Consider the following 26754-nt stretch of genomic DNA (forward strand, 5'->3'; position numbering starts at 1 on the left):
ATCAACTACAAAGTTATAAAGTTATTCACGATTGAGTTTTCAGCTCACAGTGTTTGACAACTCTGCCCCCCCCCACACCCCTCCTCACCAGTGTCCTCTTCCCTCCAGCAATGTCCCCAATTTTTCCTCTCTGGCAGCCATTTTTTTCTGTTTTCTTTTTTGATTGTAGATGTTTGTTTAGGTCACTGTCACCCCATTGCTCATTGATTTGCTCGAGCGGGCACCAGTAATGTCTCCATTGTGAGACTTGTTGTTACTGTTTTTGGCATATCGAATATGCCACGGGGAGCTTGCCAGGCTCTGCTGTGTGGGTGGGATACTCTCGGTAGCTTGCCGGGCTCTCCAAGAGGGGCAGAGGAATCGAACTCGGGTTGGCTGCGTGCAAGGCAACTGCCCTACCACTGTGCTAAAACTAAAATTCGGGTATCCCAAAGAGGAATTGAAAGAGCTATGCTAGGAGTATCACATCTCACTCAAGTGAGAGAAGGAATCTGGAGTTCTGACCTCCGTCGACGGTCAAGAATCAGGGACGCTGTCTCATTTGCCAAGGCATCAAAAAATCAGATGGGCCGGACATGTAATGCGATTCAGAGACGACCGCTGGACTAGAGCTGTCACCGACTGGATTCCATGGGACATCAAAAGACCATGTGGCCGCCCACCAACAAGATGGTCAGACTTCTTCGTCAAAACCCTGAATAAACGGTTTGAGGCTCTTCCTGTTCCTGGAGCGAGCAGATATCATCGGGCTACACTAGCATGCGACAGGGGCAAATGGAGACGTTACCGGCGCCCACTCGAGCAAATCGAAGATCAACAGATCAACGGGAAGACAAGTGATACAAGGCATTTGTTTGGGATACTGTGACTGGAAGGGTAACAGTGTTTCACTGTACCTCCTTTCAGCACCCACTTCCTGCCCAGAGTGACCACTTCCCCTCCTCATTGCCATAAGGGTCCTTCGTTTCTACGGCCCATGACCCACTTCTATCCATCAGGGTTCTTAGAGTTCAAAAGGTGCCGGATTCCCAACGGAACCATCCCAAAGCCACAGGCCGGCCTGCCTCCCCACCCACTGCTGCGTCTCTGGCCTGAGGGGAAGCTAAGTGTGCCGGGTCTGTTCCTTGCTGTCCCCCGGGTCCGTCTGGTGGTCACCTGTCTTCCACAAGACTGAGAAACTGATCTGGAAAACACCCTCAGCTCAGAGGGTCAGGTGGCATTTGTAGCAATTTGATTTGAAGCTAAAAGTGTAGGGTTCAAATATGCTCCCTTGAAACCCACAAACCTCAGGGTGACCCCAGAGGCAAGCCAGCTCAAGAAAGGACTGGAAATCCTCTGGGGGGAAAAAAAAAACAAAACTGGAAACCAGGATCTCTTGCAGTCCCAAAGAAGGGATGGGACGAACTCCTTTCTGCCAGGACACTCCTGCAGAAGGCGAGAGGCCTGGGGCCACATTCCGTTCCAATCTGAAGGCTTGAGGCCACCTCCAGCTCATCGTGGGACCTGAAGCCTTTACATCTTATGGCCAGACCTAGGTAACTCACGTGCCCGATAAAAGAATTAATGCCACTCTTGGTGTGTCTCCTGTCTTTAGCCAATCCCCAGAACTTCTCAGAACTGCTCAGTAAATAATGGAGTACCCCAAATGGAGAGCTCTTCGATATTGCTGTGTTTATGCAAGAGAACACGCCACATTTTGCTTCTGACCCGGGGCCCCCTGCATCCTGAACAAGCTAGTGGTTTCTGTTAAGGGCAGAATAAACACAGCACAGCTTTTGGTCTTAAGGCGGCAGCATACTGGATTGGCCAGAAATCCACAGCCTAGAGAACAGTGAAGCATGCACGAGGAGGATTATTCTGGAAGGCACAAGAAAAAAGGGGGGTAATGAAGAGATGAGCCACACCATAAGCAATGGGAACAGCCTGACAGGCAGCAGAAAGGAGAAAATCCAGCGAGGCCTTGGTTTCACTTCCTGGAACTGAAACGGTTTCTAGTTCCCCAAACAAATCAATGCCTAAACCAGCCAAGCTGACCCCACCTGGAAAGCTCCTGGGCCCAGCAGGTGGGCTCAATCAACCACCATGTGCCATATCAGCAATGGCTGGTGCCAGAAATTGTCTTTTGCTAACCACAAAGCATGAGCAGCTCATGTCACCATAGGCTACGGGACGCCCTCTGAAACTAGAGCCGGGGCCCTTGCCTTGAAGCCGCTGTGTCGGTGTGGACTTGGACTCGAGTTCCAAGCTAGCAATTCAATTCTTTGGTTTTGCATCACCAGAGTGGTCCCTCTTCCTTACCCTGAGACCCGGGGATACTTTTGGTTTAACACCGGGGACTGACACCAGCGATGCTTCCTCTTGGGCCCCGGGGATGTAAAAGCTTGGGTTTTGCGGACACTGAGCTCTTAACACCTCTTAAGTGATCAGAGCTGTCCCAGTGGCGGGCAGCTCTCCTCCCTCCATTGTTGAGACTCCCCGCAACTCCCAGTCTCTTGTGAAGGTCGGAGGATTTGGGAAGAGGGCCAGAAGCCAGGACAATCCTGAGGTCTGCGGCTACCGATTCCTTCCTCCAGCTTTGAGAGTCAGCCCTCTCTTCCCACTGAGCGGTACTCACTCCCACGTCCCCATTCCCCTCATCCTGCTGCATCCAGTGAGGCAAGGGACACTGGTGTCGAGGATGACGCCAGCGCACGCGTCCCAGCGTGCAAATGCAGGACCCTTGTTCGAACAAGAGTTTGGAGCCAGCTTCTATCAAGCACAGGTCCCTTTGGGAAGCCCCCCTCCCCATATAGCCAGACCCCGCCACACTCACCTCTAGTCACACAGACCCAACAGTTCCCTCCCCCAACCCTCACACCATCAAGCTGCAGAGGTACAAAGTCAAGGGCTCTCCCCAGGGTGTTTTGAAGCTCCACCTTGGACAACTGGTTTCCTGGTTTACAGGGGAGGCAGCCCGGGCTGTCCCGAGCCAGTCGTGAGGACAGCTGACGTGTCGTGGGGCGTTTATTCATGGTTACAAACTCAGGTTCCTCTCTGAGGTCATCGGCCATCACCGCCCAGGTCTTCACCCCCAAACAGGAGCTCTTGACCTTTCGCTTTTGCTCCCCAGGGTTGTGCAAGGCCCGAGGGACGGAGGAGCCCCTGGTCATAGGTCAGGTGGGACTTTCTAGCACCTTCCAGAGCAGGAGCCTCTGGACATCACCAAGAGTTCTGATCAAAATTCTAGGACTGTGGCCATAGGGATGTGACATGGCTCCAGACCAGTTCAGGGTCTCAGCAGGACACGAGTACCGCCCGTGTGAATACATGGGCCACCAGAGTGTCCTTGCCTCCTCTCTGCCCCATCGCAGTGAGAAGTCAGGCCCGAGGAAACTCAGACCTTGGGGACAAGCCTGTTCCCCCGCAATTCTGGGGCGTCGCTTACAAACCTCTAGCAAGTCTGATCCTGCCTTCAAAACCAGTGATCCAAGAAGAACTGGGTCAGCACCTCCAGGACACTCAACAGGCAGAAAAAAAAAAAAAAAAGGCCCGAGTCAGGTTAGCTGGTAACTCAGGAGATGCGTCCCAAGGGACATTTTGCCCTAAGCTGGCCACTGCTGCCTGTAGTCCAACCATCTCACTGGCCGCTGACCAGGCCCAGCCCCTGACGGCCAGGGAGTTGCCTTGCTGAGGCTGGTGGAGCCACAGGCGAGCTAGCCCTGGGGAACTAGCCCAATGGCCACAATTTAGGCCTTGAGCTTTATCCGGCTTCGGGGCCTTCCTCAGCCTAGCGTGAAGCATGGGAGATCGGGACAGAGCTGGGGTCTCGCTTGGCCTCTCTGCTTCCAGAAGGCTCCCGGTCACCAGGAATATCCGTTACCAGGTTTTCCTCATCCACCCCGAAGTCTACAGAGTCCTCTGCCCTTTTGTGCCTACAGAAGGGGCCAAAGTGAACCCTGTGTTTAGACATCGTGGCCTTGGTAAACCTCCTCCTGCAGCCCCTCGTGGAACGTCAGAACAGGAGGGCACTTGGGAAATGGGCACCTGCCCTGCATGGCATCGGATGGTTGCTCAAGGCGGGTAAGCCCGGGCATAGCCGGGAGTGCGGACTGGGGGGCAGGGGAGCTTGCTCCGCACAGAAGGGGGTTCTTCTCCCGTGTGCGAGGGCTTTCTGCTGTATCTAAGAGGCTCAACGCAGCTGAGGCTTTACCGGGCGTATTATTTTATTGTGACAGGTTAAATCATACCTAATCCGCATCTAAGACCAGGGGGGATTTGAGCTGCAGTACTTCCTAGCACTCAACCACTGGGGGTCTGACACCAGCCAGGGGTCCCAGCCCCCAAACCACTGCCCCCTTGGGGCCCGGGAGTCTTCCGTTCTCAGGCTTTGACGAGCAGCTTTTCCCTGGGCCTCACGGGGGTTCCCAGCTGCCTCGTGACCGTGCTCGGGGTTATGGTCCGGAGTTCACACACCATCTCCACACAGCCTCCCCCCACCCCATGCACCCCTGCCAGGGATTAAGACCTTCACCTCTCAGACCTTCTCACACCCGTAGGTGTGCTCCGATCACCCGGGCAGGCCCCCCGCTGTCACCCCTCATTACTGAAATATATGATCATGGCCTGGCCCCGGCCCGGCACGGTGGGATTAAGGCAATAAAACGATACTGGCAGGTGGCCGGCATGGGAACTGCCGCGCATGATAGGCCCCGCTCCAGGGCCGGGACCTCGGCCAGCCCGACCCTACACCCCCCTCCCTAACCGACCCGGGACCTCTGCCCCCGGGAGCAAGTGTCGGCTCTGTTCAGCTCTGAGTCCCGGGGCCTCTGGGGAGGGTGGAAGGACCTGGGGAGGCTCCTCTGGGGCATTTTGGCAGCTCCCTGGAGGAGGCAGCAGGCAGGCATCTCTGCGGCTCGTGTGACTACAGCATGGAGGCGTTCAGGGGCCTTTAAAAAGGGGTATGGTCACGTGTGACACCCCGGGAGGTAGGTCATCTACTCCTGCACTGTCGTGCTGTCCCTGGCCAAGCCAGCACTCAGCGGCGCCCAGGGCACCCAGGATATGTCCTCTGGTCCCTGTCTGGACTCGAGGAGCACTCCTGTTTCACGGGCTCAGCTGTCGGGTGAGGAGTCGCCGGTGCGGGCTCTGTTCTGGTTGGCACAGAGCTGGTAGGACCCTGATGGAATATTATTTGACTGAGGGTCCTGATGACGAGTAGTGCAATCAGGGTGACCCACCCGGGCCGTTGACTATTGGCCTGGAAGCAGGGGAGTCCTACTGGGGATACTCAGACCCCACCACCCCCCCTCCCAAGGATTTGGGAGCTCTGCAAGACGGAAGAGTATTTCAAGCTCAAGTGTTTTCTGAGAACCTGGTCTCGGAGGAGACAGACTCCGCAGGTCAGAGGCCAGGCATCCTGGCGGGGAGAGCCAACTCACTGGCTCCGCAGCATTCCAGCCTGGCCAGCCCCAAAGAGCCGGGCGCTCAGATGAGCCCGAAGGAGCGCAGGTGATTCCAGGGCCATGAAGGAGCCCAGTGAGGAGGACTGAGGAACATTTGGTACTTGGGTAATTCAGGATTTCAGGCTTCAGTAAAGCGCATCTCCAGCTGGAACATTTACAAAAAGGACTTGACCCCGGAAGCAGAAGTCCGGGCCCGACCCCCGTCCTTTCCTTGAGCGGGAGGCACGCAACAGGTCCCCACTTGGCTCGGCTCCTGGAGTTCTCGCATGAGGGAGGCCGAGCGCCAGGGGCGCGGGAGCATCGGCGCGCTCGGACCCGCGACCGAGAGGCCCGGGAGTGGGCAGGCGCAGGGACAGGGTCGGGACGGCCGGCGCCTGCAGGCTCGGGGAGCCGAGTGGGGGCTTCCCGATGCCCGCCCGAGGGAGCACTGCCCGAGGGAGTACCAACCGAGGGAGTCGGACCCTCGACCGGGAGGCCACCGCAAAGACAAAGCAGTGCCGGTTCAAGAAAAGCCGAGCTCTGCGCCCTTCCTGGGGACACCGGCACCCCCCGGGGAGCCCCCCGATGCCCGGGTCCCCCAGAAGCGCTGGCAGGGGTCTCTGCCCCTGTCGGGAAGAGGTGGTGCTGCCCGTCACGTGGTCCACGGGCAGGGCGCTTACCTCCCGGACCCTGGACTCCCCTCCGGCTCGAGGCAGCCCCGGTATAGGCTTGTGGCAAATGCTCGCGCAGGTGGGACGGTTGGCCGGGGCTCAGGCAAGGGAAGGTTCTGGAATACCGAGCGCCTGGAGCTGCTCGCAGAGTTGCTGCGAACTGGAGGAAAAGGATGCACTTCAGTCTGGCTGCAGCCGCAGAGTCTGCAAACCCCTCTGAGCTAGGCGGGGAAGAAGATGAAGGTGATGAAGAGGACGAGGAGGAAGCATCTGAATTTGGGTTCTGTGTTCAGTGTGCTAGCTGTCACAGCCCTCTTCTTGGAAGGCCGTGGGGTTGGCCCCGGCACGATGGGCCGGTACTCTCTGTAACGCCTGCCCCAAGCCTTTGCCCTGTTGCTAACCGGCTTACACGACAGCAAGAAAATGGACTTAGGCTGCACGCATGTGGTTGACGTGCCAGAGAAGAGTCCGCCCATGTTTTCCGGACGTTGTGTTTTGTAGAAACACTGACTGTTGTTGGTGCTTGAAGGACTGGCTGCGAAGGAGACTTTTTTATTTTTTATTTTTGTTTTTATTTATTTTTTTTTTTGCGTAGGAGACTTTTCAACCTCTTGGTTGCAGGGAGTTGTGACTTGCTCTCTTTTGGAAGGCAGCTGTGCTCACCACTATACCACCAACTCTGCCGTGACTTGTCCTCTTGTGGACAGTTGTTTATTTATAGAGTTGTCAGGCTTTGTGGACCAGGTGGTTTTGTTTATGTTTTGGTTGGGGGGGTGGTGGGGCAGGACAAATCCCTGATCAGAGAATTTGACTAAGCTTTGGTTACCACCAAAACAGCCTCCGGAATATGCCAAAGCTTGGGCCTGGTTGAGCTCTTGAGTCATAGAATTTGATTTTGCACTTCATTTGGAGGGGGGGGGAGTGTTTACCAAATGGCCTCACTATTGACTGTCGAATTTGATTTTCAGAGCCTGCTTAAGCATATGGGAAGATCGTGGTAATATATTAATGTCACAGAAGGCTGAAATGGGTCATGGTTTCCTGTGAATGTTATGTACATGTTCCATGGAGAAATCAACAATTTGTTATGGTTACCTGGTCTTTGACTTTAGAAGCTGGTAATTGCCTGCTTTTCTTAATTTTCCACCAGAGGAATATGTGTAAGTAGAAAAAACGTTAACTACTTATACATGTTGTATGTGTGTGTATAGATAATTGTGTGTATGAAAGAGCTGCATACTGATTTCTATATGAGAATGTTTTGTGAATGTAAATGTGATGCTCCATTAAGGCAAAGGCCTCCCATCATTTGATGAGCAGATTTGTTTATATGTATTTTTTGGAATAAAAAAATAACAAAATTTGTAAATACCAAAAATAAAAAGGACTTTGCACGGAAGACAGCAGACAGTTCGTGATCTGAATTTCTGCTATGAAGCAGCCCCTCACTGCTGTGCCCTGAGGAATTTCCCTCATAGGAAGCACAGGTGAGGATAACTGAGTAAGTGGGCCCCAGAACTTTCTACTTCATGGCTCAGGAAAGCAAACCTGGTCAGCTGCTTGCAGGGAGTTATGTAGGAACCCCGTCTTTTGGCTTTATACTAACAGGAACATTATGTCGGAAAACATGGTATGTCTCTTGTATCCCTGTCATCCCGTTGCTCATGGATTTGCTCGAGCGGGCACCAGTAATGTCTTCATTGTGAGACTTGTTACTTTTTTTTGGCATATCGAATACGCCACGGGTAGCTTGCCAGACTTGTAAGGTAGCTTGTACCCATCTTACCCGCTGTGCTATCACTCCAGCCCCGATATGTCCCTTGATTAAAAAAATAGGGCATTCCCAAAGCTTAGGGGCTCTCCCCAGAAACACTTGACCAGTTGGGCCAGCTGCTCAGTGCTGGGGTTCATGACCACCCACGGCCACTCTGGAGCCACCAGGACTGCACAGCTCCCTAATGCTGGTAGCTGAACCCGGGTTGGGCACAGAGCTGGGCCCTAAACACTGCAATACCTCTTGGCTTTTCATAAGCTTCTGAACCATTTGAAGCCTTAGAAAGTCAGGACCAAGATGGCTAAATAGAGTTCTACGAGGGCTCCTGCAGCCCTCAGTATAAAGACACCGGGCAGAAGGGGAACTGGCTTCCCACATAAGCCTGGGAAAAGTCGCTGGGGGACAGGACCATCGGACAGGGACATTCGACAGTCAGCAACATGGACCCAGTGGGAGCTTCACTCTCTGACCAGGTGGCAGGGAGGACGGCAGCAGACAGAACGAGCAGAGGCCAGAGCTGGTTCTGGGCTAAGACCAGTGACGGACACAGAAAGCTTGACAGCATTTCCGCCTTCTACCAGCCTCGTCGGCCAGTTGGAGAAACCGGCTTGGGTTTTGCTGAGCCCAGCGCAGGGCAAGCTGGGGGCAACCTTCGCCGAGGTGAATCCACTGACAATGAGGGAATCTCAACTCAGGTAGGGTGACATCTGCTCAGGCTACTGCGACCTGACAGTGGGGTGCTAGGACACCGAATGGACTTAGAGCATTTTAAAATAAAAACTAAGCGCCATTAAGTTTTGTGCTTGGAATGAGGTCTTAAGGAGTCTCAGGCCTTTGTGAGACCCACAAAAGGTATCACATGCCACACTGTCCCCAGTCCTTTTCCAAGGGAAACAGCCAAGGGCAAACCTGCCCAGCTGGCCAGAGTCTCAGCGTCCCCGTGCAGGTCCAGAGCTGCCCAATTCACAGGTGAGCTGGCACAGCCAGAACTATATATAGGTCACTTCCCCAGTGCCTTGTCCTGTGTGGCCAAGTCGAACAGGGTCCCTGAGGCAGAGGGAACAGGGCAACAGGGTAAGGAGGGCTGGACAAGCAACACTCATGCAGCGTCTTTATTGAACAAGCAACAGACACGTATAGGTCTCTAGAAGGAAGCGTGCATTGGAAAAATATCCAGGAATGTTCAGGATACATACGTTTAGAATGTACTAGGCTTCTAGACGTCAAGGACGTTTTTCTACAAGTACATTGTTCCAGTGATATTTTCCTTGGTTATATATTAATACAACTTATCCCAAAGAGGAATCGAAAGAGCTATGCTAGGAGTATCACATCTCACTCAAGTGAGAGAAGGAATCCGGAGTCCCGACCTCCGTCGATCAAGAATCAGGGACACTGTCTCGTTTGCCAAGACATCAAAAATCAGATGGGCCGGACATGTAATGTGATTCAGAGACGACAGCTGGACTAGAGCTGTTACCGACTGGATTCCATGGGACGTCAAGAGACCCCACGTGGCCAACCACCAACATGATCAGACTACTTCGTCAAAACCCTGAATGAATGGTTTGAGGCTCTTCCTGTTCCTGGAGCGAGCAGATATCATTGGGCTACACTAGCATGCGACAGGGACAAATGGAGTCATTACTGGCCCCCTTCCTAAATATTAAACTAGCACAGGCTCCCGACACCCCAGAGGAGGTGACAGGCTCAGAAGGAGGAAGCCCAGGGCTCACTCATACAGGTTCCCTATGTCTTGCCCTGCAGTACCAGGGGCTGGGGCTAGAAGCCTAGGCATGAGTTTTGTGCAGTTCTGTGGGCCTCAGCAGTGCCAGCTCCGTGCAGCCTTTGCCAAGGGAGCGTCTCTCTGCTCCTTGCTGCTGGGATCAGAGTTGAGATCTCATCATTGTCAAACAGTGCGCACCGTGGTTTGGAGCAGCCACTCTTAAAAAGTGGCAAATGCAGAAGAAGTCCCCCCCCAAGTGGCCACAGGTCAGTTTGGCCAAATGGCGGTCAGTGGGAGCATATAATCCTAAGTCTCAAGCTGGGCAGCTGATGAACCATCAGGGTTCAATGCCACCAACAGGCAGACCTCAGCGCTCCAATAGTTAGAGAAGTGAGTGCCTCGATCCCCTACAGTCATCCAGACATAACCCAGAGCCACGCTCCAGTCCATCTTGGAAGCACTTGAGAAATCTTTACCTCCCTGGTGGCCAGAAATCAGTAAATCTGACTCAGAGACATCAGCCAGATATAAATGGGAATACCATATTGGGACTCAGACCAGTTAGAATTTAGCTCCCCACGAAGCACCTGGAACCAGGAGTCAAAGGAGTTCATTTGCACCAACAGAAGGGAACAGACTAGGCAATCCCCACTGGGGTCAGCACTTCCTAAACTACCAAAGACACAACTTCAGAGTGTTGGACCCGGAGCGGGGCAGGAGCAACGCCATCATGCCTGACTCCTGCTTCATGTTTTGTTTTACTTAAACCTGTTTTTCTTAAAACCCAGCTTCTCCCCCCAGGCCATCTGTGAGGGAAGGTCATTTGGGCTGAAAACTCGGCCTTGGCAAATAGTTTCATATCCAGGAGTGACATCCCAGATATCTTGTAGCCTACTTCTCCCTCTGGGAGAAACTGGCAAGCTTCTGAGAGTTTCCTGCCCACATGGGACAGCCTTGCAAGCTTCCCATGATGTATTCATAGGCTAAATCCAGTAACAAGCTGGATCCCATTTCCCTGACCCTGAAAGAGCCTCCAGTGCGACATCATTGGGAGGGCCGAGTCGAGAGAGACTTCTAAGATCTCGGGGAGAGGATGAATGGAGACGTTACTGAGCCCGCTCAAGTAATCAATGATTAATGGGATGTGGTGATCCGTGTGCTTTGTGATAAGCTAGCTAATAAAGGGAGGCTGAACAGGCTGCTCTGGGTCACAATACTGAGAGTTTGTGACCCTCGGTAAATCATTTTATTTCTTTCACATGCATCTCTCAGTGCCTCAGACCTCCTTAACCAAACCTTAGCGCAACATGGGCTTTTGACCTTAGATTCTGCCTTGTGATTAAAGACGTTCTTAGAAACTCAAGGACTAAATGGAGTGACAAGGTCCATCCGTTCTCGCCAAGTTTTGGATTGTCGCCATTTCCTCACTCTGGATCAGAAATACTGTTTTCCATTCCCAGGAGAAAATTCTTTCCAGAATTTCTTGGTCTAGACTTTTATCAAGGGGCGAGGGGTGGGGGGGGGGGAGAATAATCACAGAACCTAGCAGAGAAGACAGCACTAAGAAGATGAAGTTGGAATTCAGTAGGCCTGGAGTTAAGTGGGGGTTCTGCCATTGTCCCCCCCAAACTCTTGCAGGCTTGATCAGTGCCATCAAGCTGAAGGCGTCTCTCACTGCTTTCAAGGGTCTCCCAGATGCTGCATTCAGCACTTGACGTGGGATGGACCGCTGAACTTAGTTCTCGGCAGGCAAAAGGTTTGATAGAACTTTTGGTAGCTACCAGTTCTCAGCAGGCAGAGTTTGATAAACTTTTGGCTGCTAGAAAAATTCAGCCCATCCAGAACTACTATCAGCAAGCTAAGTCAGGGGGGCATTCGATAAAAAAAAAGAGAAATCCAACCAGAAATTCCGGGAGAGCAGATGCAATCCCGTCCTAGGAGATTCTGGCCTGAGTGTCTGAGCAGTTCTCATTAACGCCATAGCGCACACCCCACCCCAGCTGAAGGCGGTTGTGAGTCTCAGAGGCAGTGAAAAAGTTCAAGTAAAGCCCAGTCTGAGCCAGCAACGAGACTCACAGACCCTTGGACGTGTCTCAGCAACCTCCCACCAGGAAACCACGTTGGGAGAAGCTGGTTTTACCCAGGAGACATTAAGCAGAGAACAAAAGCTGGAAGAGGTCAGATGCAGATATGAAAGCCTGCAGAGAAAAAAAAAAATCTCTGCAGAGACAAATGTCATCCCCACTGCTCAAGTGTCTCAGGAAAGAGCATGGAGAATGTGGAGGTTTCCACTGGATCCTGGGGCAGTTTGCGGGCAGGGGAGGCTTCAAAATAATCCAGTCACGGCCTATCCTGACTTTCTTCTGTGCTAGGGCTCAAACCCTAGCCCGGCTGCCCCTAAGGGGAGGTCAAAAAACATGTTCCCATCTGGGGTGCATAGTCACGGTCAAGGTCAGTCCCAGCCATGGACCAGCCAAAGACAGACTGTAGTGAGACCTGGGGGCCATCCCTCGGGTTTCCTCAGGCACGGGGCTTTCCTGTTGGTGCTGTCCGTCTGAGAACCCCATGGGCCAGACTTGACCACTGTGGGCGTCCACCGCCACCACCTGTTTCTCTAGTCTCGCCACGGCTCTCTCCCAGCCACCGTCCACTTCAGATGCACAGGTCTCCTGGCTTGTGCCACCATCAAGAGCGCTCCCTCAGCCATCTTGGCTGCTTCTGTCCCTCCCCTTCCCCTCATCCTGACGCCACCGACCCGCCTGGGTGGCCCGTTCCGGCCTGCAGGAGGACTGGTTGGCCGCTTGGGCTTTGCCTGGCCATGGCTTCAGTCACGAAGGGACACTCAGTCAGCCAAGGCCTGGGGAAATGGGAAGGCAAGTTGGCCTCCACTGTCACCAACCCGATTCCGAATGGGACCGCTCTAAGAATTGTCTGTGTGCAATGCCGGTAACTGGGGGGTGGGGATGGAGGGTAACGAAGCCTCCGAGGAGGGGCAGGGCAGCAGCTACAGGAGTTAGACCAGGGTCGTGGGACTATCTTCCCTCTCTCCATGACCCCAAAGGTCCCCAATGTTGCTCCCAAGAAAGGCTAAGGCCAAGCAAAGCTCCACAAAGTGCTCTTCAGTCAGAACCTCAGGGCAGCAAATCCAACAGTCAGTGGGCCCCGAGCCCCAGGAACATTCCCGTTGGCGCCAAGCTGCTGCCTGTTTTGAGTTGGTCATCGTGCCCCGACCCCGGGCTGCTGTTGGGGGAGGGAGGTGGGGGGGAAACGCTTTGCTTTCAGAACAGAACCTAAGTCTATCCAGGGAGCATTATTTCATGGCCCTCAAAGCCTGCGCTGCTTCCAGGACAGGGATGCAGGGAGGGGAGCCCTGGGGTGCAGCAAGCTGGCGGGGAAGGAACCCAAGGGTGCAGCAGATGCAGCCCGCCCTGGGGGACTCGCTTTGGAGAAAGTCAGCTCTGAGATCAGGCAGAGCCTGTATGGAGGGCACGGGAAGGTGGCCCGTCCACCCAGAGATCCTGATTTACCCAGTTGGCAGACGGACAGGCATGGTGCTGACCAGGTCCCTGGACACGGGAAACGTTCCCTAGGCAACAACCTAGAAAGAGTTCTATCAAAGCCTCGCCTGCGAGAACCCGGCCTATCCCCACAACCAGCTTGAGCTACGTGGCCCCAGAGCCAACTCTGGCTGAGGAGGACCACAAGCAAGCACCATGCTTCACCTCCTAGAATAGTGGGACACGATGGGGGTGCTGTTGGGATGATGAGCCACGCAACAGAATTGTAAGTCACAGAAAGCGGGGGGGGGGGGCGGGATGGAGCGATAGCACAGTGGGTAGGTCATTTGTCTTGCATGCGGCCAACCTGGGTTTGATTCCCAGCATCCCATATGGTCCCCTGAACACCGCCAGGAGTAATTCCCAAGTGCATGAGCCAGGAGTAACCCCTGTGCATTGCTGGGTGTGACCCAAAAAGAAAAAAAAAATAAAAGTGGGACCCCTGCCATCTGCCGGTAACATCCACAAGACCCGAAGCACCAGCTGAAAGAATGTGACAGGTGGGGCGTTTGCCTTGCACGCGGCCGACCCGGGTTCAAATCCCAGCATCCCATATGGTCCCCTGGGCACGGCCAGGGGTAATTCCTGAGTGCAGAGCCAGGAGTAACCACTGTGCATCGCCAGGTGTGACCCAAAAAGCAAAAAAAAAAAAAAAAAAAAAAAGAATGTGACAGGGGCCTTGTGGGTGCAGCTTGGCCCATTCATGAGCTTACATGGTGTTGGTTTGGGATCATGGGTGTGGCTGTCTGGGCTCCCCACCCTCCAATCCCAAAACACCCTGAGCTCTCACCAGAAACACCTGTGTAACCTGAAACTTGTGGGTGTGGCTCCCAGGGCTTTTTAAAAAAAATCTGACATAATTAGGTCTAAGCTTAGCTAAAACTGAAATAAATCCATTTGTTTTATACAGAAAACACCCGAAACACCCCCTGAAACAGTCTCAACTTTTCATTGGGATGCTTCGGGATCTTAATGGACTAACAAAAGGTTCACATTTAGGCAAGCTTAGATATGTTTTCATATTGAAGTCCTTCAACTCTGTCCTTTGAAAGGGCCAGTTTCAATGACCACAGCAGCTGAAAATGCCTTCTCATCAATGGATTCCAGGGTACCTTCATTTCCCCTGTAGCCTCCATTTAAAATTAGGATTCTCTTTCCTGGCGCGGGAATGACGGTTTCCAAGTGAGTCTGGTCCAGCTTCAGCTTATCCCCACAGTGGATCATCTTCACCACAGCTGTGGGCCCGTCAATCACTTCTGTCACAACACCCTTCTGCTTGTAATATGTATCGCCCAGCTTTTTGGTGATGATGTTCACAATGATTTCCGGCTGCAGCCTGTCACCTGTCTGGGAATTGTTCTTTATTTCAGTCTCCATGATTTCTTGCAGGGCAGACTTTTTCTTCTTGGGCACAGCTGAGCTCTGCGAAGATCGTTTCTGCTTGGCCGATGCCACGGGCCCCAGGGCACCTGGTCCCAAAGGGCTGGATTTGGAGGTGGTCCCCGCCGAGCTGCCCGCTCCCTGATCCAGATCAAAGGTGATTCTTCCTTTTCTCTGCTTAGGTAAAAGCGGGGACCCCCTGCTCCTTTCCCGCCAGAACTCTTCTCACTTGTTCTTCCATGTATCTGGCTGTTCTCTCCTCATCAAGATGCTGCTTTTTCTCCAGTTGCGGCTGCCAGAGGATGGCTCTGGGGTCCCTGTCTATATACCGAATAAGCCAGCCTTTGGGGGTCTCCTCCACTTGGCACAGCCCCTCCCTGCCCAGCCCCTTGGTGAAGTCGGCTGCGGCTTATATCAGCTGCAAGCCGGAAGGGGCGGAGTCGAGAGGCTGCACGACCCCCCCCCCGCCCCCCACCAATCCCCCAGGGCTCTGGAGACTTCCCTGTGCGGCCCGGACGAGACTGTGGGAGGAACCGGGCCAGGCATGCTTCTGCGCCTGCGCACTGAGTCCCGCACGTCCCGTGGTCATTGAAAGTGGCCCTTTCAGTGGACAGCTGATGGAATTCAGTATGAAGACATTTCTAAGCTTGCCTAAGTTTGAACCTTTGTTAGTGCATTAAAATCCCGAAGCATCCAATTGTTCACTGAAAAGTTGAGACTGTTTTAGGGTGTTTTTCGGGTATTTTCTGTATAAAATGGATTTGTTTCGGTCAGAGCCAACAGTTGTTTTAGCTAAGCTTAGATATCTAATTATGTCAGTATCAAGATGCCAAAATGCGTGACTTTGTCCTCCTTACATTTATTTGCTTTGTAATGATGATTTATCTTCAGTTAAAGACTTAGCACCTCCAGGGTGCTTTGAGTGAAAGGGTGTCCCTGGCAAAGCCCTGGAAGCCCACCCACAAGTTTCAGGTTACACAGGGGTTTCTGGTGAGAGCTCAGGATGTTTGGGGAGTGGAGGGTGGGGAGCTCAGACAGCCACACCCATGATCCCAAACCACCACCCATGTAAGCTCATTGGGCCCAGCTGTACTGATTTGAATATTGAAGAGATTAACTGCAAAAATTCTGTAATCTGTAGGCAGCCATTTTACCTTACTGATCTTATCCTATCACCATTTGTTTATCACTAGTAACGCCCATGCCACACCCTGCATTTCTAGTGGGGGTCCCCGGCATGCATACTATACCACCTCCTCCCAGCAGGGAGGTATAAATACTGTAACTGCCCTAGAATAAACGCCTTTTCTCTCTCCTCCGGGCTCTGCATCTGTTCATTCAGCTGCGTCCCCTTCTCAGCCCCAAGAAGGGTTCTCCCTGCTGAACAGGACGAGACCTCCACATCGACCCCCACATCTGGTGCTCAACGTGGGGCAACAAGGGACCACTGAACCCCCGGTCTGGTTCACGTCGGCCGACGAATTCAAGGAAAAAGTGAGTATTTCTGAGGGTCGCCTCTCTTGGCACACACCCTGGTACGGGAATGGCCTGATTACCCTGATTCCTCCACCTCTGTCTACTCCTGGGAATCCCCCGTTATTTACATCCTTATTCTCGATAATTCTGCTTTTTTCTATTTGGATCTTAAGTGAGATTCTTAAGGCGCAAAAAAGACCGAGGAAAAAGAGTTCCAAGCCTCCCTCAGTCTCTGGGGATGAGCCCCCCCCATGCAGGGGACTGACTCCTCAAATTCTACTATAGACTGACCATCCTGCTCCCCTATCTGAGCCCTCCTGCGTGGAGGCACAGATAAGGGGGTGGCTGTTTTCTCGACGGAGGCTGAGGAGCTGAGGGCTGACACCTCACCTCCTCATCTACCTGGGTAGCCCCGTCCTCCGGGGGCAAGGATTTAGGTTCCGGGGGAAGAGGGATCGGGGATATCAGAAGTCACAGGATAAAGTCTTGGAGGTGCCTCCACGCGGGAGGGCTCAGATAGGGGATCATGTGGAAGTCCAATGAGCCTGTATGGGTGGACCAGTGTCCCCTTCCCACTGAAAAAGTACAGGCCGCCAAGTTGTTAGTGCAGGAACAATTCTCGGCGGGACACATAGAACCCACCTCCTCCCCCTGGAACACACCCATTTTTGTTAGAAAAAAGAAAAACGGGGGGGCGGGGCCAACATGGCGCTTTGGCGGCAGCTCTCCATCTGCTCACCCTCCCCACAGCACCCTGCAGAGAGGGCAGGAGCAGCTGCAGGATGGCCGAGAAGCTGAAACTCAGCCACACGGTGCTGCCGTCCGAGTCGATGAAGGTGGTGGCTGAGTCCATGGGCATTGCCCAGATCCAGGAGGACACGTGCCAGCTGCTGACGGACGAGGTCAGCTACCGCATCAAGGAGATTGCCCAGGACGCCTTGAAGTTCATGCACATGGGGAAGCGGCGGAAGCTGAGCACCAGCGACATCGACTATGCCTTAAAGCTGAAGAATGTCGAGCCGCTGTACGGCTTCCACGCCCCGGAGTTCATTCCCTTCCGCTTCGCCTCTGGCGGGGGACGGGAACTCTACTTCTACGAGGAGAACGAAGTGGATCTGAGCGACATCATCCACACGCCTCTCCCCCGGCTGCCCCTGGACGTCTGTCTCAAAGCTCACTGGCTGAGCATCGAAGGCTGCCAGCCTGCCATCCCCGAGAACCCACCTCCAGCTCCCAAGGAGCAGCAGGAGGCTGAGGCCACAGGACCCCTGAAGTCAGCCAAGCCGGGCCAGGAGGAAGACGGGCCCCTGAAAGGCAAAGGCCCGGGGGGCGCCCCTCTGTGCCTCAAGCCCCGCAGCATCCACGAGCTGTCCGCGGAGCAGCAGCTGTACTACAAGGAGATCACCGAGGCCTGTGTGGGGTCGTGTGAGGCCAAGCGAGCGGAAGCTCTACAGAGCATCGCCACCGACCCTGGGCTCGACCAGATGCTCCCGCGGTTCAGCACCTTCATCTCCGAGGGGGTCCGCGTGAACGTGGTACAGAGCGACCTGGCGCTGCTGATCTACCTGATGCGCATGGTCAAGGCACTGATGGACAACCCCACTCTGCACCTGGAAAACTACGTGCACGAGCTCATCCCGGCCGTGATGACGTGCGTCGTGAGCAGGCAGCTGTGCCCGCGGCCCGATGTGGACAACCACTGGGCGCTGCGCGACTTTGCCGCCCGCCTGGTGGCCCAGATCTGCAAGCACTTCGGCACCACCACCACCAACATCCAGTCGCGCATCACCAAGACCTTCACCAAGAGCTGGGTGGACGAGAAGACCCCGTGGACCACGCGTTACGGCTCTATCGCAGGCCTGGCCGAGCTGGGACATGACGTAATCAAGACCCTCATCCTGCCGCGGCTGCAGCAGGAGGGGGAGCGGATCCGTGCGGTGCTCGACGGCCCGGTGCTCAGCAACATCGACCGCATCGGCGCCAACCACGTGCAGAGCCTCCTCCTGAAGCACTGTGCCCCGGTCTTGGCAACGCTGCGGCCCCCGCCCGACAATCAGGACGCCTACCGCGCCGAATTCGGGTCCCTCGGGCCCCTCCTCTGCTCACACGTGGTCAAGGCCCGGGCCCAGGCGGCGCTGCCGGTCAACAGGACCACACTGACCATCACACAGCCACGGCCCATGCTCACCCTCTCTCAGGCCCCCCAGACTGGCCCTCGCACCCCCGGTTTGCTCAAGGTCCCCGGCTCCATGGCGCTGCCCCTGCAGACGCTGGTGCCGGCACGAGCTGCCGCCCCGCCGCAGCCACCCCCGCCTCCCACCAAGTTCATCGTCACGTCCTCGTCCTCCAGTGCCTCGTCCACCCAGCAGGTCTGTGAGGCCCCGGCTCGAAGCCGGGGGGCCCTGTTAGCTCAGAGCAGGGCAGGGGGGCAGTGAGCAGGCAGCCCCCCACGTTCCTCACGGATGGGTGCTGGAGGGCCATGCAGTTGGCTCAGCCTGGCCTGCCCCCAGGTCCTGTCCCTCAGCACCTCGGACCCCCGGCTCTGGCTCCACCACCACATCCCCAGTGTGCAGCCCATCGTGAAACTGGTCTCCACCGCCCCCTCGGCGCCCCCCAGCGTCCAGAAGTACATCGTGGTCTCGCTGCCCACCACTGGCGAGGGCAAAGGGCCCGTCTCGCACCCGTCCCCCGCCCCGGTCTCGGCCCTATCCCCACTGGGGGGCAGCACCCTCTGTGGGGGTAAGCAGGAGGCAGGAGAGAGCCCCCCGACAGCACCCGGGACTCCAAAGGCCAATGGCTCCCCCCACCCGCCCGCACCTTGACCCCGGGCTGCGTGGGAGCGAAGGTGCCGCTGCTTCCCCACGTTACTTTTTAGACACTTTACAGCCAATTCCGCGTAATAAGTTCCATTTGTAAAAATAAATAAAATAAAATAAAATAATTAAAAAACGGCAGTTGGCGACTGCTACAGGATCTACGAGCAGTAAATAAAACCATGGTCATTTTCAGGGTGCTTCAACCTGGACTGCCGTTCCCAGCAGCCATTCCTTCAGAAATGTATAAGAGTACTTGACTTTAAAAGACTGTTTTCTCAATTCCCTTGCATCCCAATGATCGCCCCCATTTTGCCTTTAGTTTGCCAGCTATTATAAAGAGCCCATGCAACATTTTCAATGGAAAGTTCTACCCCAGGGAATGGCAAATAGCCCCACCATGTGTCAAAAATTTGTGGCTCAAATTCTTGCTCCCATTAGGGCACAATGGCCCGACATCTATATGGTCCATCATATGGATGATATACTGCTTTCTGGATCTGACCCACAGGCCACTGTGCTCTCTTGCAATCAGGTGATCCGTGCATTTACTCAGTCTGGCTTTCAAATTGCCCCCGAAAAAAATTCAGATCGCTGACCCTTATCTTTCTTGGATTTTGTCTTCAGGGGTCTCGTGTACTTTTGCAAAAAACGCAGCTGAGGCCGTGTTGTTGGTTCCTGAATTCCTGCTGGTGATAGAAGGACGCGGACAAAATGCCTGAGCGAGACAGAGAGCCGTTTTCCAATCCGTTGGCCCCAGATGGCTACGATGTGGACGATCCTCACTCCTCCCACCAATCTAAGCGCACCAATGAGGATTTCAGAAAACTTCTCATGACCCCAAGGGCTGCGCCTACCTCTGCACCACCCTCTAAATCACATCACCATGAGATGCCAAGGGAGTATAATGAGAAGGAGGATCCAGCTGCGTGGAGGAGAAGAAAGAAAAATTATGAAAAACTTCGCCAACAAGAAATTGAGAGAGAGCGAGAGCTAGCAGAGAAATACCGGGACCGGGCCAAGGAACGAAGAGATGGTGTGAACAAAGATTATGAGGAAACTGAGCTGATCAGCACCACGGCAAACTACAGGGCCGTGGGCCCCACTGCTGAGGCAGACAAATCAGACAAATCAGCTGCAGAGAAAAGAAGACAGTTGATCCAGGAGTCCAAGTTCTTGGGTGGAGACATGGAACATACCCATTTGGTGAAAGGCTTGGATTTTGCTCTGCTTCAGAAGATTCGAACTGAGATTGCCAGCAAGGAGAAAGAGGAGGAAGAACTGATGGAAAAGCCCCAGAAGGAAACCAAGAAAGACGAGGACCCTGAAAACAAGATTGAATTTAAAACACGTTTAGGCCGCAATGTTTACCGTATGCTCTTCAAGAGCAAATCGTACGAACGGAATGAGCTGTTCCTGCCGGGCTGCATGGCCTATGTGGTGGACCTGGACGATGGGTATGCGGACACGGACATCCCCACCACTCTTATCCGAAGCAAGGCTGATTGTCCCACCATGGAGGCCCAGACCACACTGACAACAAGTGACATTGTCATCAGCAAGCTCACACAGATTCTTTCCTACTTGAGGCAGGGAACCCATACCAAGAAGCTCAAGAAGAAAGATAAAGGGAAGCTGGAAGAGAAGCCGCCTCCTGAGGCCGACATGAATATATTTGAAGACATTGGGGATTATGTACCTTCTACAACCAAGACACCACGGGACAAGGAGCGGGAAAGATACGGAGAATGGGTGCGTGATCGTGAAAGGGACAGAGAGCGGGACAGGGAACGGGAGCGAGAACGGGAGCGGGACCGAGAGAGAGAGAGGAGGAGAAAGACACAGCTACTTCGAGAAGCCAAAAGTGGATGACAAGCCCATTGATGTTGACAAAGGACCTGCATCTGCCAAGGATTTGATCAAATCCATCAATGAAACATTTTCTGGTTCCACTGGCTGGGAAGGCACTGAATCACGGAAGAAGCCAGAGGCCAAGAGGCAGCTTGGAGATTTCTTTGGGATGTCCAACAGTTATGCCGAGTGCTACCCAGCCACGATGGATGATATGGCTGTGGACAGTGATGAGGAGGTGGATTACAGCAAAATGGACCAGGGTAACAAGAAGGGCCCCTTAGGCCGCTGGGACTTTGATACCCAACAGGAATACAGTCAATATATGAACAACAAAGAGGCTTTGCCCAAAGCCACATTCCACTATGGCATCAAGATGTCTGAAGGGCAGAAAACCAGGCGTTTTAAGGAAACCAAAGACAAGGCAGAACTTGATCGCCAGTGGAAGATTAGTGTAATCATTAAGAGGAAGAAGATGGAAGCTGATGGGGTTGAGGTCAAGAGACCAAAATACTGATCTCCATTGATGTATAGAAAGATTCTCTCAAGGATGTGTGTCCCATTGCTTCAGTTCCCAGAAAAGTCGCAAGATTTTTTGTATGTGAATGTTTACAAACTTTTACTGTGTAATCATTTGGCTCCATTGAAATTGGTTATCCTGGGGCCCAAGTGGCAGGGCACACGGTGTGCCTGCATGGGGCACAGGGGTCAGTCCCTGGCTTCACATCGCCTGTCTTTCCCCCAGCAATATTGGTTGTTGCCCTAATGAACTCTGAACACCTCCAGAAGTAGCCCTCACTATAAATAAATGATAATTAAACCTAAAAGAAAAGAAAAAACACAGCTGAATCTTACTTCGTTAAAGACACATGATTTTCAACAACTGCTCCGGCATATTACATGGCTCAGTCCCTATCTGAAACTTTCCAAAGGAGACCTTATGCCCCTTTATGACCTTTTGCGCGGTGATGCTGACCCTTCTTCCCCTCGGAGTCTGGCACCATCGGCCCGAGAATCCCTAGTTCTCATAGAAAAGGCGATTGAAGGTCACTTTGTTTGCTCTCTAGATTATCAGCGCCCTTTTCACCTCCTTATCTTTGCTACTTCTCATTCCCCCACGGGCTTAATTTGGCAGGAAAACCCTGTTTCTTGGATTCACCTTCCTGCCACAAAGAATGTTCTTGTACCCTACTATTTCTTAGTGGCATCCTTAATTATTGAAGGAAGGCGTTTCTCTCGCAGACACTTTGTTCCTTATTATAGGGTTGAATAACAGAAGCACTCAGCATAACTGTTGGACATCCCAAAGAAATCTCCAAGCTGCTTGTCCTCTGGCTTCTTCCGTGATTCAGTGCCTTCCCAGCCAGTGGAACCAGAAAACGGCGGACCGTTTTTGGCATACTTCCACCAGCCCCACTTATGCAAAAGTAAGGTAGAAAGACTCTGAGTGGTCTATGGAAGGGCCCTGATCCAGTCCTTCTATGGGGCCGAGGGTCAGCCTGCATATTTGATGCTTTGATGGTGTAGCCCACTGGCTCCCCGAACGACTGATAAGGCAGGTCGACACACCTGCTCTGGCTGAACCAATTTCCGCCCAGAGAATAAATGAATCCTCTGAGGACAGTGTCCCCTCTGCCACCACTCAGGAACTTGCTTCTCATCACCACCGCACCCGCAAATGGCACATCAGCCGCGTCGGGAGTGACCAACTAGTCTCGCTCACAGAACAGTTGTTCAGACTTGGCCTGGCGCGAGCAGGAACCGGCGTTATTTTTTTTTTAAATTTCCGTTTGTTAGGTACCCAAAAGCCAGACCTAGAGCCAGACGGCAGCCGAGACAGGCAACAGCTAACACTGTTTGGACTAGGCCTAAGTTTCTGTTTCCCAGAAACTGAACTTGTCATTTCTGGTAAAGAACTGCCAGATCTGATGGTCATGAGGGATCACTACGTCCATTTTTTGGAACAACCAGAAACTGACTGTTATCAAATGTTGACTAATAGCTGCTGACGACTGTGGCTTGATCACTGCTACCACGGTGCTTGCTCAACCTTGGAACCTATATAAACTGCTTGCACTTGGAGGTCGGGGTCGCTATCAAGAGACCATTTTGGGGGCCGGAGCGATAGCACAGCGGGTAGGGCGTTTGCCTTGCATTCGGCCGACCCAGGTTCGATCCCCGGCATCCCATATGGTCCCCCAAGCACCACCAGGAGTAATTTCTGAGTGCAGAGCCAGGAGTAACCCCTGAGCATCGCTGGGTGTGACCCAAAAAGCAAAAAAAAAAAAAAAGAGACCATTTTGTGGGCGAGATAGTTGACCCCAGTTAACGGGAATAAAACTCCTTTGCACTTGCATTCCTGTCTGACTATATTTACGCTGACACCCAAAACCTGGGCACAACACTTTGAGCTTGTAAATGTGTAGTGTTAAGCTGCATGGTCTCCGGGAGGCAGCAAATGGTTTTGTTGTTTTTTTTCTTTCAGCTGTGCTGGCTTGTTCCCCAGGAGAACACAGGCCCCACCTGAAGTCTGGAGGTAGGGTGCTTGACGGAGCTGAACCCTGAACACCTTCTCCCGTGTGACCTTCGGGGTCATCCTATGCTCCAGAGCTGAGCCCAGCAAAAGGGGCAAAAGGGGAAGCAGAATGGGACGGTTCCCACAGCACCCCGGTATTCAGGTCTGGTCCCAAGGGGAATTTACAGTGGGAAGTCAGGAAGAAGCCCCTGGCAGCAGCGCCCCCTACCTGTAGAGATGGGCCCTGCATCAATTCTGTTGGGGGTCCCCTACCCCCACCCCACACACCTGGACATTGAGCTCAGACTGCTCGAAGGAACTGACAGGAACTTCCCGAAAGAACAAAACACAAAACTTGAAACTGTCCCAGTGGAGGAGATAGAGCCTTAAGATGACTTAGCGTAACACGGTGCCCAAACAGGAGGCTGGAGCCACTTAAAACCACTTTTCTCATTTTTCAAAGCTGTAGGATTTCAGTGCTCAAAATCGGGCAAGTTTAGGGGCCAGAGAGATAGTACAGTGGGTAGGGCGCTTGCCTTGCGTGTGGCCGACCCAGGTTCAATTCCTGTACCGTGAACATCCCATATGGTGCCCCAAGCCTGCCAGGAGTGACACCCCTGAGCACTGTTGGAGGTGGCCAAAATTTTTTTTTTAATTCTTTTAACATTCAGACAAGTTTAAGTGTCTCCATACTTTTTTTTTCCTCCAAAAAACTTTATTACATCTCAGAACACATAACAAGCTTGTACAAAACCAGGCAGGTCGTAGCGGGTAGAGGGTGGGGAGGGGGTGGTCGTGGGAGACCCAAGGCCAGCCTCCTGGGCAGAGACCTGAGGCCTCTTATTAGTCCTCTTTCAGATAGTGGCACTCAGGAGAGAAAGCAGGATGCGTGTTCCTGTACCCCTAGGGCCCCTCAACGGTGAACGCACCCCAATACCACAATCCAATGGACGGGCCTGGGGATTGTGGGGAGTGGAGAAAAGTCAGACACAGGGACCGCCCAGAGGATGTGTGGGAACGAAGCTGGTGGCCCCCACAGGTGGCTCAGGTGAGGTGGGGAAGAGAGAGAGGGTCACTTTCTCCCGATCTGCCTCTGCCATTTACCAGGTTCTTGTCTTGCTTCACAGAAAAGAATTTCAGGAGTAGACGAGCAGTGAGGTACACAGATTTTATTTGGAGGTTTTTCGGAAGGGAAAGGAGGCAGAGAGTGAGTAACGCACTCAAGGGAGAGCATGAATTTCTCCAAGGGCGGAGAGAGCCCCTACACAGACCCCAGCATTCGACAGGGAAGTCCATACCTCAAGAGGGGAGATGCGGGCACCACATGTGCTTGACCACATGGGCACAAGCAGCACATGGGCCTGGCAGCACATGCACCCTCCCATGTTCAAGGCGGCTTTCAGAGGGTTTCTCCAATCCAACCCCGCATGGGGCTTCTACCTAGCGAGAATGCCAAGGAGGGTCGAGTTGGGAGTGGTCTTTGAAATTCCTTTCCTGACCTTCTGTTCCTGCTGCAGCTTTGGGGGACATGATGTCCAGCCTTCTCTGGGCCTGTTGCTGACCAGATGAAAGTCTCACCTGGCCTTAGTTCCTGTGTTCTGCAAAGTTGGCTTGTGTAACTTCAGGGATAGTGGCAGTTCCCAGAAAGTCCTATGCTGCTGCCTTGCAGGGGGAGGTGGGGGGAGCTTTCCTATCTGCCCGCCTGCCCACATCAGAAAGAAACAGGACTCTGGCACTGCCTGCGGGCCTCAAAGCCTAGGAACCTTCCCGAAACAGCACAGGGGCCCTGAAACCAGACACACCACTAAGAAACACCCGGGTCAGACACGGGCGTCAGCCCTCCGGGGAGCTCTGAGGCCTGTTTTCCGGAGGCAACTGCTGCCCCTGAGGTGGGGGTTCAGCGGAGATAACTTCCGGCCAAGGCTGCACAGTCCTCCAGCTAAGAGAGGGGACGGTCAGGTCCTCCCAGAAATCTGCGGTCATCCGCTAGTGGTCCAAGCATTTCCTCATAGACACAGGAAGTCGCGCTTGCTCACAGTTTTGTGATTCTCCAGAGCTACTGAGATATGGGGGTGCTGATGGGGAGGAGGGGGTCTTCTGGCTCCCCCACCCGTCTGGAAGTGCCAAGCGTTCTCATGTATTCTGAGAGGTGTGGGCGGAGTACCTGGTGGGTTGCCCCAGGAAGAAGGGGTCCGCCCTGGTTGGGCAGTGGGAGGGAGAGCAGACCACACCCCAGGAAGCCAGCCCCCCCAAAGTCCGCCCACAGGGACAGGACAGGCGGTGGGGCTCCCTCAAAGTGGCCGTGTCCCAGGTCCTCATGTCGCCCCGTGCACGGGTAGAGCACTTTGCCGCCAGACTAGAGACAAAGGCGCTTGCGGGCGATTTCTTGCTAAGACGGGACCACCGGGCACCGACCTCCTGTCAACGCCGTGGCCAGAATCACAGCAGGGCTCAGCGCCAGAGTCCAGTAGCTTTGAGCCCCCAAAGCTGGGGCTTCCCTAGGACTCCGGCTAAGGGGCTGGGGGTAGCGAGGGAGTGAGGGTGTCGGTCCTCGAGCCTTCAAGTGGGTCTGACCAGCCCCGAGTCTGCCGAGATGCAGCATTCCCAGGCAGTGCCCCCGACACCCCCCTGGGAGGGTCCCCTCCCCTGATCCTGACCATAGCTAGTTCGCTGTGGGGGAGGGGACTGGAGGGTGGAGGCCAGTCTAGTCAAGTGCGCCTTTTAAGCTTGGGTCTATGTGGGCGCTCATTAAACCAGAAACTCCGAAGAACCACACGCTGCCACCAGGTTGCTGGGGGGTGGGGTGACATCACGCCGGAGGAAGCAATGAGGGTCACGGGCAATAGCCCAGGGCCCCATTGCCATCATCGGGCACAAAGGTAGCCTTGGCTCAGCACCACTGAGGACTGAGCTGGTGAGCCGGCCTGCAAGCCAGCTGACCCCCAGCCCGGGACACAGCTCAGTGGCCTGCCGTATGTCGGGTGTTATTAGTTATTCCCTTATGGCCAGAGAACCAAGCCACCCTGGAGCACAGGGGCCATCTCCCAAGGGGCTGGGTCTGCGCTGAGTGGTGCCGACTGACAGTCACAACTCCAAGGACCGTGAAGCAATAGCCCAGCGACTGGGAAGGTCCCCACAGTCTCTGCCTTGTGATTTCATTGTCAAACCACCTCCAGGTGTCACCGTGGTGACTGGAGATGAGGCTCAGAGCAGGAAGGAGTTAGGAGTGACCGGCCTAGAAGACCCTGGCCAGTCACTTTTTTTAAAAAAATATTTAGGGGTGGGGGACACACCCACAGCGCTCAGGGCACCCTATGGATGCCAGGGATGAAGCCCATATCAACTTCGTACAAGGCAAATGCCTCACTGTCTCTTCGCTCGGGCCCCCTTGCTAGCACATCAGATTGACGTGCTCCTCAGAGTCTGCGCCGGCCTCCCGGGGAGATGCCCGGAGTAGCCACACCAGGCTGAGGTGTCCTCGCCCCGCTGTCCCTTTACCTGAGACCAACCCGAGCCCCTGTGTCCCCAGGAGGGCCAAGCTCTTGGGTCTCAGGGCCTGTCCGAGTGCCAG

At 54.0% G+C, this 26754-nt stretch overlaps 2 protein-coding genes and 1 pseudogene across 2 annotated transcripts; 2 read left to right on the forward strand and 1 right to left on the reverse strand.

The window, feature by feature from the left end:
• Window positions 1-14143: 14143 nt before the first annotated feature.
• On the reverse strand, window positions 14144-15576 carry LOC101556269 (DNA/RNA-binding protein KIN17-like; annotated as a pseudogene).
• A 1210-nt stretch (window positions 15577-16786) lies between these two features.
• LOC101556544 (transcription initiation factor TFIID subunit 6) lies at window positions 16787-18826 on the forward strand. Its single transcript, XM_004611201.2, has 2 exons — window positions 16787-18373; window positions 18515-18826. Exons 1-2 carry the CDS (start codon window positions 16787-16789, stop codon window positions 18824-18826), a joined length of 1899 nt encoding a protein of 632 aa, XP_004611258.2.
• A 705-nt stretch (window positions 18827-19531) lies between these two features.
• On the forward strand, window positions 19532-21185 carry LOC129407123 (protein Red-like). The gene is given in 2 exon segments (XM_055147426.1): window positions 19532-20652; window positions 20654-21185. Coding segments are annotated over 2 exon segments (1653 nt in total).
• The last annotated feature ends 5569 nt before the right edge of the window (window positions 21186-26754 follow it).

The sequence above is a fragment of the Sorex araneus genome, chromosome 9, assembly GCF_027595985.1.
Source record: "Sorex araneus isolate mSorAra2 chromosome 9, mSorAra2.pri, whole genome shotgun sequence".
Taxonomy (NCBI): Eukaryota; Metazoa; Chordata; class Mammalia; order Eulipotyphla; family Soricidae; genus Sorex; species Sorex araneus.

Bases quoted from the DNA above. Each gene is read 5' to 3' on its own strand.
- LOC101556544 (XM_004611201.2), top strand. From the start codon at position 16,787: ATGGCCGAGAAGCTGAAACTCAGCCACACGGTGCTGCCGTCCGAGTCG. The intron at 18,374-18,514 runs GTCTGTGAGGCC...GCCTGCCCCCAG, and splicing joins GTGCCTCGTCCACCCAGCAG to GTCCTGTCCCTCAGCACCTC.